The sequence below is a fragment of the Peromyscus leucopus genome, chromosome 4 (genome assembly GCF_004664715.2).
Source record: "Peromyscus leucopus breed LL Stock chromosome 4, UCI_PerLeu_2.1, whole genome shotgun sequence".
In the NCBI taxonomy this organism is placed as follows: Eukaryota; Metazoa; Chordata; class Mammalia; order Rodentia; family Cricetidae; genus Peromyscus; species Peromyscus leucopus.
Genome location: NC_051066.1, coordinates 104,703,881 through 104,720,762, shown reverse-complemented (window position 1 = coordinate 104,720,762; position 16,882 = coordinate 104,703,881). Strand labels below are relative to the sequence as shown.

Genomic DNA, 16,882 nt, shown 5'->3' with positions numbered 1-16,882 from the left:
AAGAGTGTGTAGGAAGCAATGGGATGATTCGGGGTGGAAGCCTGTTGTCTAAAAGTGTTTGTGGTCAAGGGGAAACTCCCAGCCGCTCTCAGATGTGGCTTCTTCCTTCTAAAGTAGGATGTTTAGATGCAGTAACTTTCCCTCTCACTTGCTGCATCCTCCCTACACAGTGCACACTGTGCTGAGAACTTTCCACACATGTCTCAGAGTTCTAACCCAGGGCACAGGTGTGTCACCATTGGGTTACAGATGAGGAGACTGCCACTCGGCCGTCACACACCCAGTCCACACAGCTAGAAGGACGAGGGTGTGCACGCATTCAAGGCCGGAGAGACAGCTCTGATAAAGCTGTGCCTTCCTCTCTCCCAGCCCCCGCTGCTGAAGTGGGTCTGAGAACCCTTTCCTCACCTGGTGCTGTTATCCCTGCATCTTCGTCGGTCCGTGCTGCCTTTCTGTATCCCACTCTTGCCAGCAGACTGAAGGCGTCTCTGGTGTTCTCGCAGCCTGTTTTGTTTGTTCCCTAACCCTAGATTGATCATGGTCAGATCATGTGCTGCTACCTCACCATCCTGTTTTGGGTTTTGATTGCAGTTGTAACACTGCATGGACTGTGGCTTTTTATGGAGATGAACCGTTTTTCACTCTTTGCCATGGAGCTTCAGAATAGGCATTGTAGCTGTTACACAGGTGTTTCTAGAGTTGATTTTGGAACATGCTTTGATGTGCTATAAGGTGCTTGTTTTTTCCACAGAAACAGGAGATTCTGGACCTCTTTTCTTCAATACTCTATGAGTGTGTTACTCAGGAGACCCCAGAGATGTTGCCTGCCTACATAGCAATGGATCAGGTATGGTTCAAAGTTGACTGTGTTCTAGTGCGATTGATCCTGTGTTTCAAATGACCTACTTCACAGTGTGGGACGTTCCTATGTGTTTAGTTTTTAGTTTCCTGTTTGTTTTTAGACATCTTATCAGGGAACCACTCCCAGTTGACAGCTCTATGCTGTTTCCCTGGTGCTAGGAGAAGTGCTGTCTGGAAGGCTGCCTTTCTTTCTCTTAGGAGTCCATGCCCCTGTCCGTCTTCTTCAGGCTTGGGGAGGAAGAGATCATTCCCTCTCTTGCTCTAGCATTCTTGGGTCATCTCTTGCCTCCTTTCTGGAAGTCTGCTTCATAGGAAGGCCACAAATGAGCAGTAGCTGAGCCATATGTGCCCCAGTGATTGCTGGGATGTGAAATCCCACTCCTTGACCAAGTCTGCAGGAAGTTTCAGCACCAGAAATTGGTGATTTAGGTATATGGTATTCATTTTGATTCTCTTGCTATTTTGTAAGTGCCTAACAGGGACCTGTAGAACATAATGCCTGAGAGATTTCCTAAAGCATTGACCTCATCAGGGTTGTTGTTAATACAGCTTTCTCATAGTCTCAGAGTTTTTCAGACCTTAATTTGCAGGTAAGCTAAGCCAGTAGTTTCTAAACTGCTAAAATTTACGTGGGGAATCTTCAAATACAGATCTTCCAATCCTGCTCCACACCTGCTTAGTTGGAGTGGGGATGGGGGAGGGGCAGCATCCAGAACCTGTAGTTTTAAAAGTGCTCAGTAAATATGGAGAGTTTATAGGTTAGCAGTTGGGACTCTGTCTCATGCCAGAGACCTAATCTTTGATAGTCAAAATAATCTTCTGGATAGCTGAAAAGCATATAGGCAGGAGAGAGCTCCCTAACATGAAAATCGCCGTGTGTGAAGTAGAGTTCCACATTCTAGCAGAAGCCTGGGGCCCAGAACACTGCTCCCGTATGGGGTCCGTCTGCTGTCGGTTGCAGAGAATGACTGGCACTGTGCTGGTGCTCTGCTGGCTGCCTCTCTTGGCACAGTAGCTAGGCGGTGCTTCTTGTTGCTAGTTAAATGCTCTCTTCCTTTTAAAAACTCTGGGAACCCTCACCCCTCCACCGTCTGGAACAGTCTCCACGGAGGAATGTCTCCTCTGGGTGCTGTAGCCTTGGTACCTTTAGAGGGAACTCTTAAGATCAGTAGTTAGCCCTGGCCCACTGGGATTCCCGTCTCCTCCCTGCTGTGCCATTGTATGCAGCCTCTTCCCCAGAGATTAATACACCAGTGCATCTCCATTATTCAGAGTCGCTGAGTCAAGAATGAACTTGACCTTTGTTCCTTTTACTTGGAAGTTGCCCTCCTATGAAGAAAGTGAGCCACACCAGGGAGGGCTCCTTAGTGTGGTCAAGTGGATCTCAGCACCCACGGATCTCCATAGCCTCGTGCTGATCCTGTCAGCCATATTTGAAGCATGCCGTAGAATGCAACCCTGGAAATGACATGATTGGAACATCTTACCGTTTGGTAAACAGACCGTTCTCTCTGTTCCTCACACAGGCTATAAGAAGTCTTAAAAAGAGAGACATGTCAGACACATCTGATCTTTGGCAGATAAAGTTGATATTAGAGTTTTTCAGTTCACGAAGCCACCAGGAAAGGCAGCAGAACCAACCTAAGCGAGGGCTCTTCATGAACTCTGAGTTCCTGCCTGTGGTGAAGTGCACTATCGATGCCACCCTGGACCAGTGGCTGCAAGGTATGGTGGCACCATGCACTTGTGCTTTTAGGATACACTTAGCTGAGACTCTTCCATTCTAACAGTTCCCATTGGCAAACAAGGTAAACCTGGCACAATCTGTGGCTTGATTGTTTCTAGTTTGATGAGTTAAAGTCTGGTTATGTCTTTAAAAAATACACCTGCTTTAGGAATGGGCTTATTGAATGAGTCAGTGAGATACTGTGGTCATGGCTCTGCCAGAAGTACTGACTTCAGAAAGAAGGAAACTGTCAAGTTACTCTTAACTCCAGAAGTGATGTTGACTCACCTGAGTATCATGACTGTAGGAATACAGTTGACAATGTACTTGTACCTGAAGTTGACTTTCTGCAGTCAGTTCTTGGGTTTTTATATTCCTTTCGTTTCACTCAAATCTTCGCAGCAAATAGCTGACAGTGACCTGCTTTGAGTACATGCCAACCCTAGTCCTAGTAATAACTGTGCTTCCTTATTTAAGCTGTCCTGCTGGACACTGGGAAATAAGTTTCTGACAAATACTCAGACTGTGAAGCAACTTATGGGGAGTGACTGAAGGAAGCAGCTGTGCCAGCACTGCCCATATATTTACCAGATGCTTCTGTGTAGCTCTGAAATGTTTGTGACAGGCATTTTAATCACCATTTTCTTGTGAAAATGCTATATAATAGGTGTCAATGTTTTCTTTCCATTGAGTTTGTTATTACAACACCTGTAGATGACCTTTGTTATTGGGAAGTATGTCATGAAGTCTTGGCAAATTCTCTGATGGCAAACGTCTTAGAGTGGAAAACTTGGGCAGTGACAGCCCATTCTTAGCTTAGTACCTGGTTGGTCTTGTTGCTCTTTAGGGCAGTTGGTGAATTCAGTTTTCCAGACACCTTTATGTCTCTTATTTGTTTTCTCAAATTTTCTTTTTGCTTCAAATGTTTTATGTCTGTAGCAGAAGACTGAACTGAATTTGGTTTAAATAATGAAGCTAGCAGTAAGCTTGTATTACTAGAAGCACACAGTTAAGACAGCTTTAAGAGACTCTTTAATTGTTGGGGCTTAACCTTTTACCTGAAGTTCTGTTTGCTATGCTGTGTGTGGTCACATTATCTCTTTGTACTAAACAACCAGCAATTCCTTTCCTTCAGATTTTCATGATGCTCAGAGAAGGGAGTTGCTTTTAGGAACCTTGGTATGAAAATAGGGTCATTCCTGTCCCAGAAGCAAACGTGGCATTGACCATCTCCCAAGCTGACCCAAGCTGCATCTCATCCCATTCCTCAATCCACCCCTCCCTGTTGCAGAGAATGCCTTTACTGAATGGCTTAGGTCACTTGTCCTCAGTGGTCACTGCCTGAGGACAGACTTGCTGTGGTTGCCTTAAACCAGTGATTCTCAAGGCATGGCCCCGAGCAGCAGCAGTGCCCGCATCTTGTTACAAATGTGCTTTCGTGCTTGCACTCCAGAAACTCCAGGCTGAGTCAAACTGTTTCAGAAGCACTGTGATAGGCATTGGAATTCGATCATCTCCTGCCAAGAGTAAACAGAGTCTGGTCCTGGGCTGAAGGCATTCTCCCTGAATATTACACTGCAGGAAAAGATGTGCCAGTGGGTGTTTGTTATCCCGGAATCACATGTATCTGTGTATATTTTCTCACCTTGTCAGCACTCTAAACAGGCCAATATTAGACCACCCTGGCATCTGTACCTGTGCAACACTGCCTGGTTTGTGCCAAGGGCTAAGTATGCACTTTTGAAAAAATAATACAAATAATCATTCCCATTTCTCTCTTCTTGGTCTGTTCAACTCCTTTTGTGTCCTCTCACAGCTGGAGGTGATGTGTGTGTGCATGCCTACCTCAGTGGGCAGCCTGTTGAGAAATCTCAGCTAACCATGTTGGCCTGCTTCCTTGTCTACCACTCTGTGCCAGCACCACGACACTTACCGCCTCTGGGACTGGAAGGTAATCCTATCTCAGCCCTCTTTTCAGTACTTGTTCCACTAGTTTCTAGTTAGGGAGAAATTCTGGTGAGTTACCCTCGCAAATGCAGTGCTCATCTGTGCTCATGCTTTGTGTTTGTTGAGAATGCTTTCTGAAAATAGAGCAAACCTTATACTTTTACTTCTATTAAAAAAAAGAAAGAAAAGAAAAGATGTTTTTCAGGACTATAAACTAAATGTGAATATTTTTCTGTTATAATGAATGGCATCTGTATGTGTATTTAAGTTATATGGGTTGAACGCAGGGTTTTGGGCATGGCAGTCAAACACTCTACCACTGAGCTATATTTATAGAACTTACTTGACTTTTCTTATAACTTTCTAAGGTTTCCTAGTTTTTTGGTTTTGTTTTTGGTTTTGGTTTTTGGTTTTTTTCGAGACAGGGTTTCTCTGTGTAGCTTTGTGCCTTTCCTGGATCTCGCTCTGTAGACCAGGCTGGCCTCGAACTCACAGAGATCCACCTGCCTCTGCCTCCCGAATGCTGGTATTAAAGGCATGCGCCACCACTGCCTGGCCTGTTTCCTAGTTTTTAAGAGTTGTATGTAGTCGCAATTTCTGTTACCCTAAAACGTTAAAGCTGCAGGTACTTACTTTTGTATATATTTACAATTTTTACATGAAGAAGTATAAGAAGTGAGTGAGTGCTATTTGGAATATGGAAACAGGCACTGAGTTTGTTTTATTCATGTCACATTTAAATTGCTCAAAATATTTTTGAGAAGGGGAAGGTTGTTTGGTTAATGTTTAATCACTTTTAGTTTAATGCCATTACTCATTTATGTGATTTAGGAAACCTCAGAAAAATGTACTATAAACAGACTTCTAATTATGGCCATGAGGAACTGCTTGTGTTTTGTGGCTTCTCTCATGGAAACAAATGCAGAAAGACAAATGCATAAAGTAGCAGCTTGGTGTTCCCCTTGCTGGCTGGACTGTTTGAGAGTTTCTTGGCTGTGGTGGTACAGCCAGAAGACCTCGAGTTGTGGGAGGGGGGTGAGGACAGAGGCCAAGGGGGCTGGAGTTGGCAAGGTGGCTCTCAGAGAGGAGAGAGCCATTCAGAAAATGCCAGAGTGTGCCTCTGCTTTCACAAGAGTTACTGGCCAAAAAGTTGCATGTAAAGGAGCTCCCTGAAGGGAAGAGCTTACAAATGGACAAGATAACTTGCCAGTCGTTTATATCAGCCCAAGACTAGCACCTGTCTCACAGCTTCTTAATAGAATTTAGGAGGGTATGGCCTTAGTCATGGGAAGTAAATTGCCTCTGGACTAAATAAGAGTTGTGGTCACAAAAATACCAAAGGATCAACACAAGTTGTGATCTGTGATCATAACTGCATGTATGTTTTTTTGTAATTTAACTGTATCCAGATCAAAGTTTAATAGCTCAAGAACACAGAAATACACAGCACTCAAGTGGGTGAAATTCAGTATTTGGGATATAGTAAAAAACAGTCCCCAAACTGAGCATATGGTGGCCCATACCTGTAATCTAAGCACTTGGAAGGCAGGAATTCCCTGGAGGGGAAGAGTTCAAAGTCATCCTTGGCTGTAGAGTGAGTTCAGGGCTGGCCATGGCCCTGTCTCAGGAAAAATAGCAACAGTAATAACAGCTCCATTGACAGGCCCACAAGCTGCCATGCTCATGCAGCCCCAGGCTTGGGCTTGGTTAGATGTGTGCTGCCTCAAGCCGCTTCTGCACTCCTCTTTGTTGCCACAAGTCAAATGCTGGCTTTCCCTGGCTTATGGCTGTGCCAGATTCTTCCCTCCCTTTCCCCCTGTGCTTTCTTCCTTTGCTCCCCACCCTCTTCTTATTCAGATAAGAAAGTAAACACTACAGAATGAGGGGGAAAAAATAATCCCAAGATGCAGAGAAACAGGAAAGTGTATATAACCTGGACTGTTGGGACTATGGTGTGTGTGTGTGTGTGTGTGTGTGTGTGTGTGTGTGTGTGTGTGTGTGTGTGTGATGAAGCTCGAAAGACTTCTATGGTGATGCTCCAAACTTCCCTCAGGTGCGATGGGTTGAGATCTTGGTAGTATAATAGAATCATCTGGGTAGCTTTCAAAACCTTGGATGCCCAGGCCTCACTCCCAGTGAGTTATGTGTAATCTGTGGGACCAAGAGTAGTAGACATTAGGTCAACTCTCAGTCTTCAGTCTGTGGTGGGTTTTTGTTGTTTTTGGTAAAAGATTGAACTCACAGATCAGAAATTAAATATTAGAATCACTTTTCAAAATCTCTTATAGTAATTGGGGCTAATTAAATTTAATATACACCAGTAAGTTCCCACAGTGGTTAATTTCTAAAGTACAGAATGGGTAAGTTTTAATTCTTTTTTTAGGGGGGGGCGAAGAAAAGGGTTTATTTCATTTACAGTTCCATATAAAAGGGTTTATTTCACTTACAGTTCCATATAAAAGGGTTTAAAGAGTTCATCATCAAAGCAGTAAGGGCAGGTACCTGGAGGCAGGAGCTGATGCCATAGAGGAGTGCTGCTTACTAGTCTGTTTATCACAGCTTGCTCAGTCTGCTTACTTATAGAACCCAGGACCACCAACCCAGGAATGGTACAAGTTTTAATTCTTAGTGTTTCAGGAAATTAAAAATTCAGGGATTGCCACTGGGGGCTTCTGTCTAGAAGGAAGACTGCCTGGCTCAAACATGGTGTGTTGAGCTCCTTGGGAGGGCTGTGTGACTGAGGCTGTGCAGCGACGTAACCTTCTGCATCTCTGTCTCTTCAGGGAGCACAAGCTTTGCTGAACTCCTCTTCAGGTTTAAACAGCTGAAGATTCCAGTCCGAGCTTTGCTAAGACTGGCTCCTTTGCTGCTTGGAAACCCCCAGCCCATGGTTATGTGACCACATCTGGTAGGACACCGACTCAAAACTGCCTGCAGCACAGAATCATGATGGCAGCAGAGCTAAGGCAGCCAGCGTTTTGTGACCAGTGGAACTCAGACGCCTCACTGTGTTTAAAGTCTATGTTGAAAATAGTCCAGAGACACTGTTGCTGTTCACGTGTCATTATCCAATGTATAAAAGTCAGTTAAAAGTCTCTTTTGTAAATAAAGATTTTTGCTTTGTTTTCACAACTATTGATGATTGCTTTGGACTTCAGAAATCAGGTGACAGATGGATTTTTGAAGCCTTTGAACTTCAGTGGTTCAGGTGAAAGGTCTGTACTCAGAAGTGCAAGATTTAAAAGCCACATCACAAAAGTGGACTTCTGCCACTGCAGGAGAGTTCCTGTTTGTCTGTGTGTCTCAGTTGTCTTCTCTACTACAAGAAGGTTTCTAGGGAAGAATTGCCCAGCATGGAGTGCTGGACTAGGCCTCTGAAAATTATGTTGGAGCCCTGACCTCACTGTGACTGCATGTGGACCTGCAGTTCTTCGGAGGTAACTGAGATTAAAGGATACCATAAGGAGGAGTCCTAATATGATAGAAGCAATTACCTACCCAGAAGAAGAAGAGGGATGCTTTTCTCTCTGTATCATGTGAGAATTTGCAACACAGCTCTTAAAAGCCAAGAAGATTCCCTCCTGGGGAAGCAGTCAGATAGTGTCTTGGACCTCAGCATCTAGAAGTATAAGAAATTTGTGATGCTTCAGCCATCTTGTCTGTGGTATTTGGTTTTAGCAGCCTGTGCAGGCTAGTGCACGATAGCTGCCTCAGATACCTGAAATATAAAATTACCCCTGTAGAGGAGTGTTAAGAAAGTCCATCTGAAGTGAAGATTTGGAGAGTGCTTTTGTATTCTGAGTTCCCGGACAGCCCATGATGCAAGGTAGTCCTCTCAGGGCACCTGAAGCTTCAGCTCCATGGGGCAGGAAAAAAGCTCCTGCTTCACTCCAGCCTGTACTCACAGCTTGCTTTCAGATGAGTGGGACCATGAATGGGTAGGAACTGCAAAATGTCTATTTACTGATTTCCTGTTTGTTTCTGAAAAAGCAAATAGAAGTGGCTCCATTGGGATTTGGTGATGTCCGTCTGCCTGCCTGTATCAAGGTAATTTGTGGCTGACTTTGAGGGCAAGATGTGCTTTCCTTCCCACTTAAAGATTGCTATGAAATGGTAGGTGATGAACATCGGTTTCATCAAGATTGAAACCACTGTCCAGGCAATTGTTACTTTCGCTCTCAATTGTTAATGGTTGCCATAGGAAGATTTTAGAGGCATGTAAGTAGTGTTTGGACACACATTAACTCATTCAGGAGGGAAAATAGTCATGAAGATGTCAACAAGAGTGAATAGTGAGCTTTAAAGAGAGGACTGAATACAGTGGAAACAGCATTGGTGGGCCTATTGGTCAGCTGGATGGGCACCAAGAAGAAATTCTAGTGCTCTTGAGTCAGCATGCTAGGGTCATCAGATAAATCATTATCTTTACTAGTCTCCAAAACAAATCGTAGGAAGCAGTCTCACCATCCACAGCAGCCAGCCTCCCGGGAGCTACAATAAGGGAAGAGCTAGAGAAACCTGACAGTGAAGTGTCTAGTCTCAAAGCGGCACTTGTGACTTCAAGTGAAGGCTGATTAGCCAGAACTTGTTATATTGCTTCACCTCCTGTGCACATGGAGTGGAGACAAGGCATAGCTGCTGTGAGTACAAGTATTGTCTGCTACAGACAGACACAGTTGAACAGTGCACTCAGATCCTTCCCCTAAGGGATGCTGACATTTGCTCCTCCCTCAAGGTCTGGTGAGGGAGCAAAGGCAAATTGAGGTCAGATGCCAGGCTTCAGCTGCACTGCTTTGTCAGAGCCCTCAACATGCTGGGTTCTATTCATCCCACTGCGCCCCAGTCCAGTCCCACTTCAATCTGCTGCCGCCTGCACGGATTCTAGTCCAGAAACAGCTACTCAATGTGAACTGAAAGGACTTTGCGTTGGCAGAGCTTATGAATAAATATGTTGAAAAACAGGCGAGCATCTTTGGAATCACATGGGCCTTTGTGTCTGTTTTCTTGAGTTGTACTCATTGACTTAGTCTATTACTATCGTCATACATAGAGCATCTTGTTTAAGCTGTTGTCTTTTAGCTAAAAATGCTTCTTTGGTAAACTTTTAATACTTTTTTCCTTTAGAATAATTTGGAAAGTACTTTTCAGACTTTTTTCTTTGAAACATTCATATTAGAATTTTAAAACAGGAACTTCATAATAAATTCAGTAAGATTTATAAGTACCTGCCAGATCTTAATTTCTGTTCTTTTATACTCCAGTGCTTAGCTGAACTGGTAGCTTTTCTCTATAGCTAATGGATGTTTCAAGTCTCTGCCTTGTGAGAATGTATGCTTTAAGAACTCAAGACATGCTGGATCCTGATGTCACAGTCACCTCATGGGTGGATGTAGGATGGGTCCCTAAAACAAGGACAGAGGTGGGAAGCTAGTGTTAGGTGGAATTGTCCTTCTGATTGAAACATCCCTCCAGGAAGAAGGGGTAGAGGAGACTAAAGAGACTAAAGAGACATCACATGTCTTGGAAAGTTGACGCTTAAGGATCACAAAGTGCTCCCCCAAGGTTGTAGAAATGGAACTCTGTATGTGTGTGTGCTGGGGGGAAGGGGAAGGATGGGAACAGGACTGAAAGGGACAGGTTGACTGTGACCACCAGAGCTGCCTAAAGGAGGCTTAGCTGCCTGGGAGAGGAGGTTCTGACTAGTCAAGCAACCTGCAAGTTGTGAAGCGTTGTTGCCCATGTTGAGCTGGGCTTTGGTGATACAGCTGCTTTTGAGTTGTCCTGCTCTTAGAACGCAACACCCCTACTCTTGTAAGCGGCCCCCAATAAACTCATTAATTTGCAAAATTGGACTTTGGCAATGTCATTTCTTTGGTCTGTCATTGATTTCCCTAACTGATGATGTATGGATCAGGCTGGGGGCTGGGGAAAAGTCTTTCCCAGGAAAAGTCACACAAAGCTAGTTAGTACCGCTCAGCTATCGTTCGTACTTGGCTGTTTGTGTGTACATTTGACTTCTCAAGAATGTTTGGAGTTTGAGTCAGTGACTCAGTAATAGAGTGTAAGCACATACTAGGCCCGGGGTTCTATCCTCTAACCACACAGAAATATTTTCAGTATTACCTTTTCTGTCAGCAATTAAACAGGTGGTTTCACTAAACAGGAAAAGTTATGGTCAGATGAGCACAGATCTGAAGCTGAGGAATCCTGAACAGACCCATTGTAAGTAGCCTGCTAAGCTGCAGCCTTCCCGACCCTCCAGACGACACGAGCTAGGTCAAACCCTCTTTCCACATCCTGTACACATTTGTTCCAACCCCGAGAGCAGGCCATGGGTTCTCTCTCCAGTCACCTCACTCTAAATTCTGCTGTACTAGTTCTTTAAGTCATCTGTCCACCCAGTTCATGGTCTGCATGTGAGCTTGTAGACAAACCAAGCATCAGACAACCAACTTAATTCTTGAATCATGTTTAAATTAAGCAGTTGTGTATGTGTGAAGGCGCATGTGTGCCACAGAATCCCCACGGTGGGGATTACTCACTCTTTGAGATTTAAGTTTATGGATTTGAGTGCTTGTTTCGATGTATGTCCATTCACTACATGCTTGTAGTGTCCCCAGAAGCCAGAAGAGGGCATCAGATCCTCTGGGAATGGATTTACAGACCATTGGGAGCTTCTGTGTAAGTGTCAGGAATTGAACCCAGGTCCCTTGCAAGAACAGGCAGTGCTCGTAATGGCTGAGCCATCTCTTTAACTCCAAGAGGAAAACTTTTGAGTGTGTGTCTTCACCTACCTTGCTGAGGGATGGTCTCTCTAGTGCCTGCTCTGTGGCATGCTGGAGGGATCAAACTCCTATCAAGCTTGCAGGGCAAGTGCTTTTTTTTAATCTGCTAGCTCTACTGAATCACCCTTAGTGCCTGGCTTTCCTCCTGGTTCCCAAGGCCTTAGATGCTCTGAACCTTGGCTTCCTTCCTCGGTCATGCAGATGGCACTCTTGTCTTGGGGGTGCTAACTGCTAGCCCTTCCCTTTCCCAACCATTGTTTTTTAGTGCTTTGGAATGATCTTTCAAAGAGTGTAGAGCTAGAATTTGCTTTGTGAGTCAATCAGTTCTTTTTAGTAAAAAAAAAAAAAAAAAAAAAACAACAAATAATGTAACCAAATATAACCAAACTACTACTAACTAAAACAACAGAACCAAAACAATATAATTCAAATGATATAACCGGTATAATGTAATGCTGTGTGGTATTTAATTTCTCATTTAAAATTTTTACTTGATCTGTTTTCTTTGCTCTTTTCAAACCTATCGGATGCTTTGTGCTTAGGATGGCTCCACTTCTCCAATCCCTCTTTCCTATTCCTTGTCTTCCAACTTTTTTGTTTCTAGTGTTGGTGGTGCCCACACCCTTACCTTCTGGGCTTCCCCTCTTCCTCCTCCTGGGCCCTAATGGCTGCATGTTAATTCATTAGGGCATGTAATTGCATATACACTCACCCCTCCTGTTGACTTTGATTTCAGCCTCACATCTCTACAGTATAAGGTCCAGTACCTCAGGGCTTTATCTCAGATTTTCCCACAGCCTCCATGTGGTGTAAGCAAGCCTTCATTGGATAATCTGGTAGACTGCAGAAAGGCTTTGAAGACAGCTTCCCCAGGAAACTTAGAAAGTGTCTTTTCATCCCCTGACGTAAGTCTCCATCTCCCAGCCTGAGCTGTTCCCCTCCCCATCTCAGGTAGCTCTCTAGTGTCCTCCTTGTCATTTCTTAGTGGTGGAATTGACTTCCACCTCCATGTTCTTCCTCAGTAGGAAAACTCCCAAGATTTCTATTATAACCTTCCTATCATTGGTCTCTGAGGCTATTGCCTCTTTTAAGGGACCTTTCCCTGGGACACCAAGGGGTCAGGGACCTTTGTAGGTTGGTACTCATTTGGAGGTTGAGGACAGTGATTCCTTGGCTGAAGACTGCTTGCTCTTGCTGGGCTTTCCATCTTACATCCTGAGGCAGGATGGAGGTGGGTGGGTGGCTGCCATTGTACAGATACCTGAATCCCAGGGATAAGACGATGGTCCAGGAAAGGGATGACATGGGAAGGGCCAACTATACAAAGGGGAAGTGCAAGACAAACTCCTAAACACTGCATAGAGCCTGCATGGAAGAAAACAGCTGGGGATATTAGTGGTCACTCAGCTGTCTATGAAAGACAAGGCTCTAGAGGCCCTGAATTTGGAATTTAAAGATTAACAGCATTCGGAATTTATAATCATTCCCACTGTGCGTCTAGACCCCTTTATCAGCTGTTTCTTGGAGGAGGCAGCTGCCTTCCTCCAGGAGGCCCTCAGCCCTGATATCCCAAACACTGCTTGCTTTTCATATCATTGACACATGCATGTTGGATAGTATAGTAGCCTGTTGAATGTTGTTGCTGTTGACTCTTCAACATGATAAATAGTGGGATTTGATCTGTTTCTCCATGGTTCTCAATGCTTAGCAAAATTTCCTCAACTCAAGAACCTGGTTTTTGTCCTTCTGTGTCTGAGATACCACAATCTGTCAATTTGCCATGTCGTGACTGTGCCTGGCTCCCCTTGCATTCCGTGAAGACTGATACTGACATCCTGGCAGGGATGGAGAGGTCATAGCCCACTGCCCACAGCATCCTTCCTCCCTGCTTTCTTGTATCTTCTCATTGCCTGAAGTGTTGAGACTTTTCCTCCACCTAGAAGCTCTTTGCTTTAGAATTGTTTTCTGGAGACACAGATTTTATGTGAAGAAGAAGAAGTAGATTTTATGAGAAGTAGGGATCTTTTTATCCTTTACCAGCTGTCCTCAATACCATGACTAGTGGGAGCAGTAAATGGGTCTGCCTGTGAAGAGGTAACTGTCTGTAATTTGTCAGCCTGTTTTGTTCTGAGAACTTCATTGATACATGAAGGGAAACTCCTTACACCTTACAGAGCTAGTGAGCCCTGAATCCATGCCACCTAGGTTTATTCTGAAGCCTGGGAGAAGATTTCTCCATTTTGAGAATTGGCCCTAGGCATTTCCCCAGCTCACAGAACACACCCATAAGTCAGTAGAAGGCTCTGACCCCTCAGGGTGGTAACTGGGTCTTGTCTTCTTGTTTATCCAGAGTTTTGTCCCCTCAATATGGTCCACAGTCCACATGCTCCTCTTCTGCTCCCTCCTGGGGAGCTTTAGCTCAGAAGCCGCCTTAATGGCAGCTTTGGAGGTAGCTATGCTGGAGCCTGCGGGCTGTTCTAGAACTCTGCAGAAACAAAACTGTAAGTAAGTGCTTCTTGGCTGCCACTCTGAAATTTGGACATCGCCTCATGAGGACAAGGTGACAAGAAGTCACTCAGCTATAACTGGGCCTTCCTTCAGAGACAAGGAAGTTTGGGGTGATAGAGTATGCATACTTTTCTTGGACATTCCCTAACTTACTTTGCCTCTGGCTCCTCTTCCTCCTGGTTCTCTCCTTGGGGACAGCCTCTACAGAAGCATCATTAGAGCTAGGCTGAGAAGCTGCAGGGAGAGAAGACCCCACATGACCTTGGGAGAGACATACCATACCAGGCAATGTGGGCTCCTACTTTCTGAGGAATTTGCATGTGACTTCTGAGGATAGGAAAGGAATGGTCGGTGGTTCCTCCCATTCCCTACCCCCACCCATACACACACCTGCACTTACCTACAGAGGAGGCCAGGGATTGCCTTACTGTATACCATTTTTTGCCATGCATAGGCTGCTCTCTGGTGCTGCTTTCTCTGTATTATTCTGCCCACAGAATGTCCTATGGAGACAGATGAATTCGTTGGGTTTCTCTGTGTCATAGTTACAAAAGTGGACAGGGATTGCCCTCCTGGCTCATCAGGACATCCCTTGCAGTGCCTCGCTAGAACTTGACATGAAGAGTTGAGGAAGAGCAGATATGGTGGGAAGAGGGGACCTGCAAACCAAGGATGAAGAGGACTAGGGACACACCTTCCACGGGCACTTTCTTCAGACCCTTCTTCACTGGTGACCCTTCTTCACTGGGTTCTGATGCCTTGGGGCCATTTCTGAGGCAACCGATGTGAACATAAAAGAATCCTGTCTTCTCTTGGTTGTCTCAAAACAAGTAAGGGACTCAGCCTGATTAACTGTTATGCACGTCATGAGCCCCCCAGAGACCTTTAGTTCATATGCAAAAAGAGCCTTTATTGCAAGCTTGAGCTTGGGTCTCCCTCCATTCTAACACAGTGGTTGGGTCAGGGAGAGCCCCAAGCTCAGCTGAGGCAGGGTTTTTAAGGAGTAAAGGATGGGGGTAGGGGAATTCTGGATTCAGATGGGAGTTGAGCTCCTGATTGGGCAGGAGTGAGGCAACAGAAGTCTTGTCAAGCAGGGATTGGTGCTGGTGTTGCTGCAAGGAACTTGGCAATTTATATACAGATTATGTAAGCTATCCTTAATGTTCTGGAGCATCTAGCACTTGCTTATCTCAATTCTGATTGGCCCCCTCCAGGGTATAGTTTGTGGCTTTTCCTGGTTATTGTAATGGTGAGGCCTAGTCCAGTATTGTTAGTCTGCAGCCTATCATGGATGCATTAATGTTAAATTAGGCCTCTTCACTCCCCCACCTCAATAAGTAACTAGAGAGGACATAATCATGGATCCTGTGTGTCCAGGGTTAGGGGATGATGTTGAGACTGGAGGACCATGAGTTGGACTGTGTTGACTCTTTCCCTGCACAAAGGCTGTCAGCCTGTTAGTCAAGCAGGGTCCCAAGGTCAGTAAGAGGATAAGGATTAGAAGTTTCTGGCTAGTGCTGAGAGTAGGGTGGTTAGCCAAGGGGGCTGATTGAAAATATCTTTATATCATCTAGACTGTTTCTGGATCTCCCGTTCTCTGTCTTTAATTTGTTTTCTTAGTATAGCCATTGAGTCATGAATGATCCCTGAGTGACTGACAGAAAAACAACATTTTTCTCCCCAAGTGTAGCATAGAGCCCCCCTTGCTGCATAAAAAGGAGATCCAGGCCCCATCTGTTCTGTAAGGCTATTTCAGCTAGGGAGTTTAGAGAACTTTCTAGTTTGTCAATCGAGTCCTCAATGTGAGCCAAGTCTGAATTTATGGCTGATTGTAAACCCTTGTAGTTTTTGTCTTGTAATATCAACGTTAAGGTCCTTATACCTGTTGCTCTTGTTAACTCAAGTCTGACCGAACTACGGCTGCCCCTATGGCCCTCTTAGATTTGGAGGAGGGGGACAGAGCTAGTTCCATTTAAGTCTCTTTATAGTATTTTATGTTGGAGAAGAGCTGGATCATCATACAGTACCCCTTTCCTGCCTTAGGACCGTAACATGAATGCATGGGGTCAACCCAGTGTTGCAGGCCCATCATCCAGAATGGGCAGCGTAATGAGTTTCATTCTGCACAGTCAAGGTTTTATTTTTGCTGGACTCTCTCAGAGTGATTGACATGTAAGCAACAGATTTTCCCCAAAGGGAATTTGCCTTTGACTTAGAATTTTCAGCCTGTTAAGGGGATGGGGATTATGTACTCTCTTCTGTAGCTGCTTCTAGCTGAAATTGGGGTGTTGGTTTTCAGGGTCCAGGAAGGCTGAAAGGCTCATCAAAGGCTGGGCAATGGTGCACTTATCAGGTACATCTGATTAGCTGTTCCAGGAGAAGGGACAGGGAGCAATCATATTGACTAGACTGATTTGCATCAGCTTTCAGCAAGTCCAGAGCTCAGCAGTTTGCAGTCCATAGGTGCTCCCAAGATGGTGTCTTGTTAAATCTGCTGAGGTAAATATAGACTATGAACAAAAGTTAAAATTTAGGAGCTAAAAAAAAAAAAAAAACCTTGTATTTGGAACTTTTATTTATCTGGAGTCCATTTGACCTGTGACAGGTAGATTTAAGCCTTATGACCTTTTGACTTTTTGCAACAAGTGTCTATAAAACAGCTCAGACAGATTTACATCTTGGAGACATAGCAAAAGTTATGGCTTTGGGTTAGCCTGATGAAAAACATCTTTAAGTCTATAAAGAAAATTTAAAATCTTGAGCTTATGACTGAATAGTGAGTATTCAGTGCTCTATCAGTTTATCTGAACTCCTTTTATTAATGTTAAAACTCTAAACCTCTGAAATCTCAGTGTAATGATATATTTCTAGTCAAGCTTGCAAGTCATACAGGGTGTATACGATTAATGTTCAAGACCAATTGTCCTGTCAGGATTTTATGTTTTTTTGATTACTAAGGGAATAGAGAAACATAACCAGAAGAACCTATGATACATGTCTCTCAACGTAGCTAGACCAAGCCAAATTTTATGGGTTTTTGTAATTTTTTTGCATT

General features: G+C 44.4%; 1 protein-coding gene across 2 annotated transcripts in view; it reads left to right on the top strand.

The window, feature by feature from the left end:
- Anapc1 (anaphase promoting complex subunit 1) overlaps window positions 1-10,386 on the top strand; it is an 83,163-nt gene extending 72,777 nt beyond the window's left edge. For both annotated transcript variants that reach the window (XM_037205209.1, XM_028893402.2), the window contains exons 45-48: window positions 752-847; window positions 2,388-2,586; window positions 4,404-4,538; window positions 7,318-10,386. In XM_037205209.1, coding sequence (XP_037061104.1) covers window positions 752-847; window positions 2,388-2,586; window positions 4,404-4,538; window positions 7,318-7,433 — 546 coding nt within the window. In that variant the 3' untranslated portion in view covers window positions 7,434-10,386. The remainder of the gene's footprint in view (window positions 1-751; window positions 848-2,387; window positions 2,587-4,403; window positions 4,539-7,317) is intronic.
- The last annotated feature ends 6,496 nt before the right edge of the window (window positions 10,387-16,882 follow it).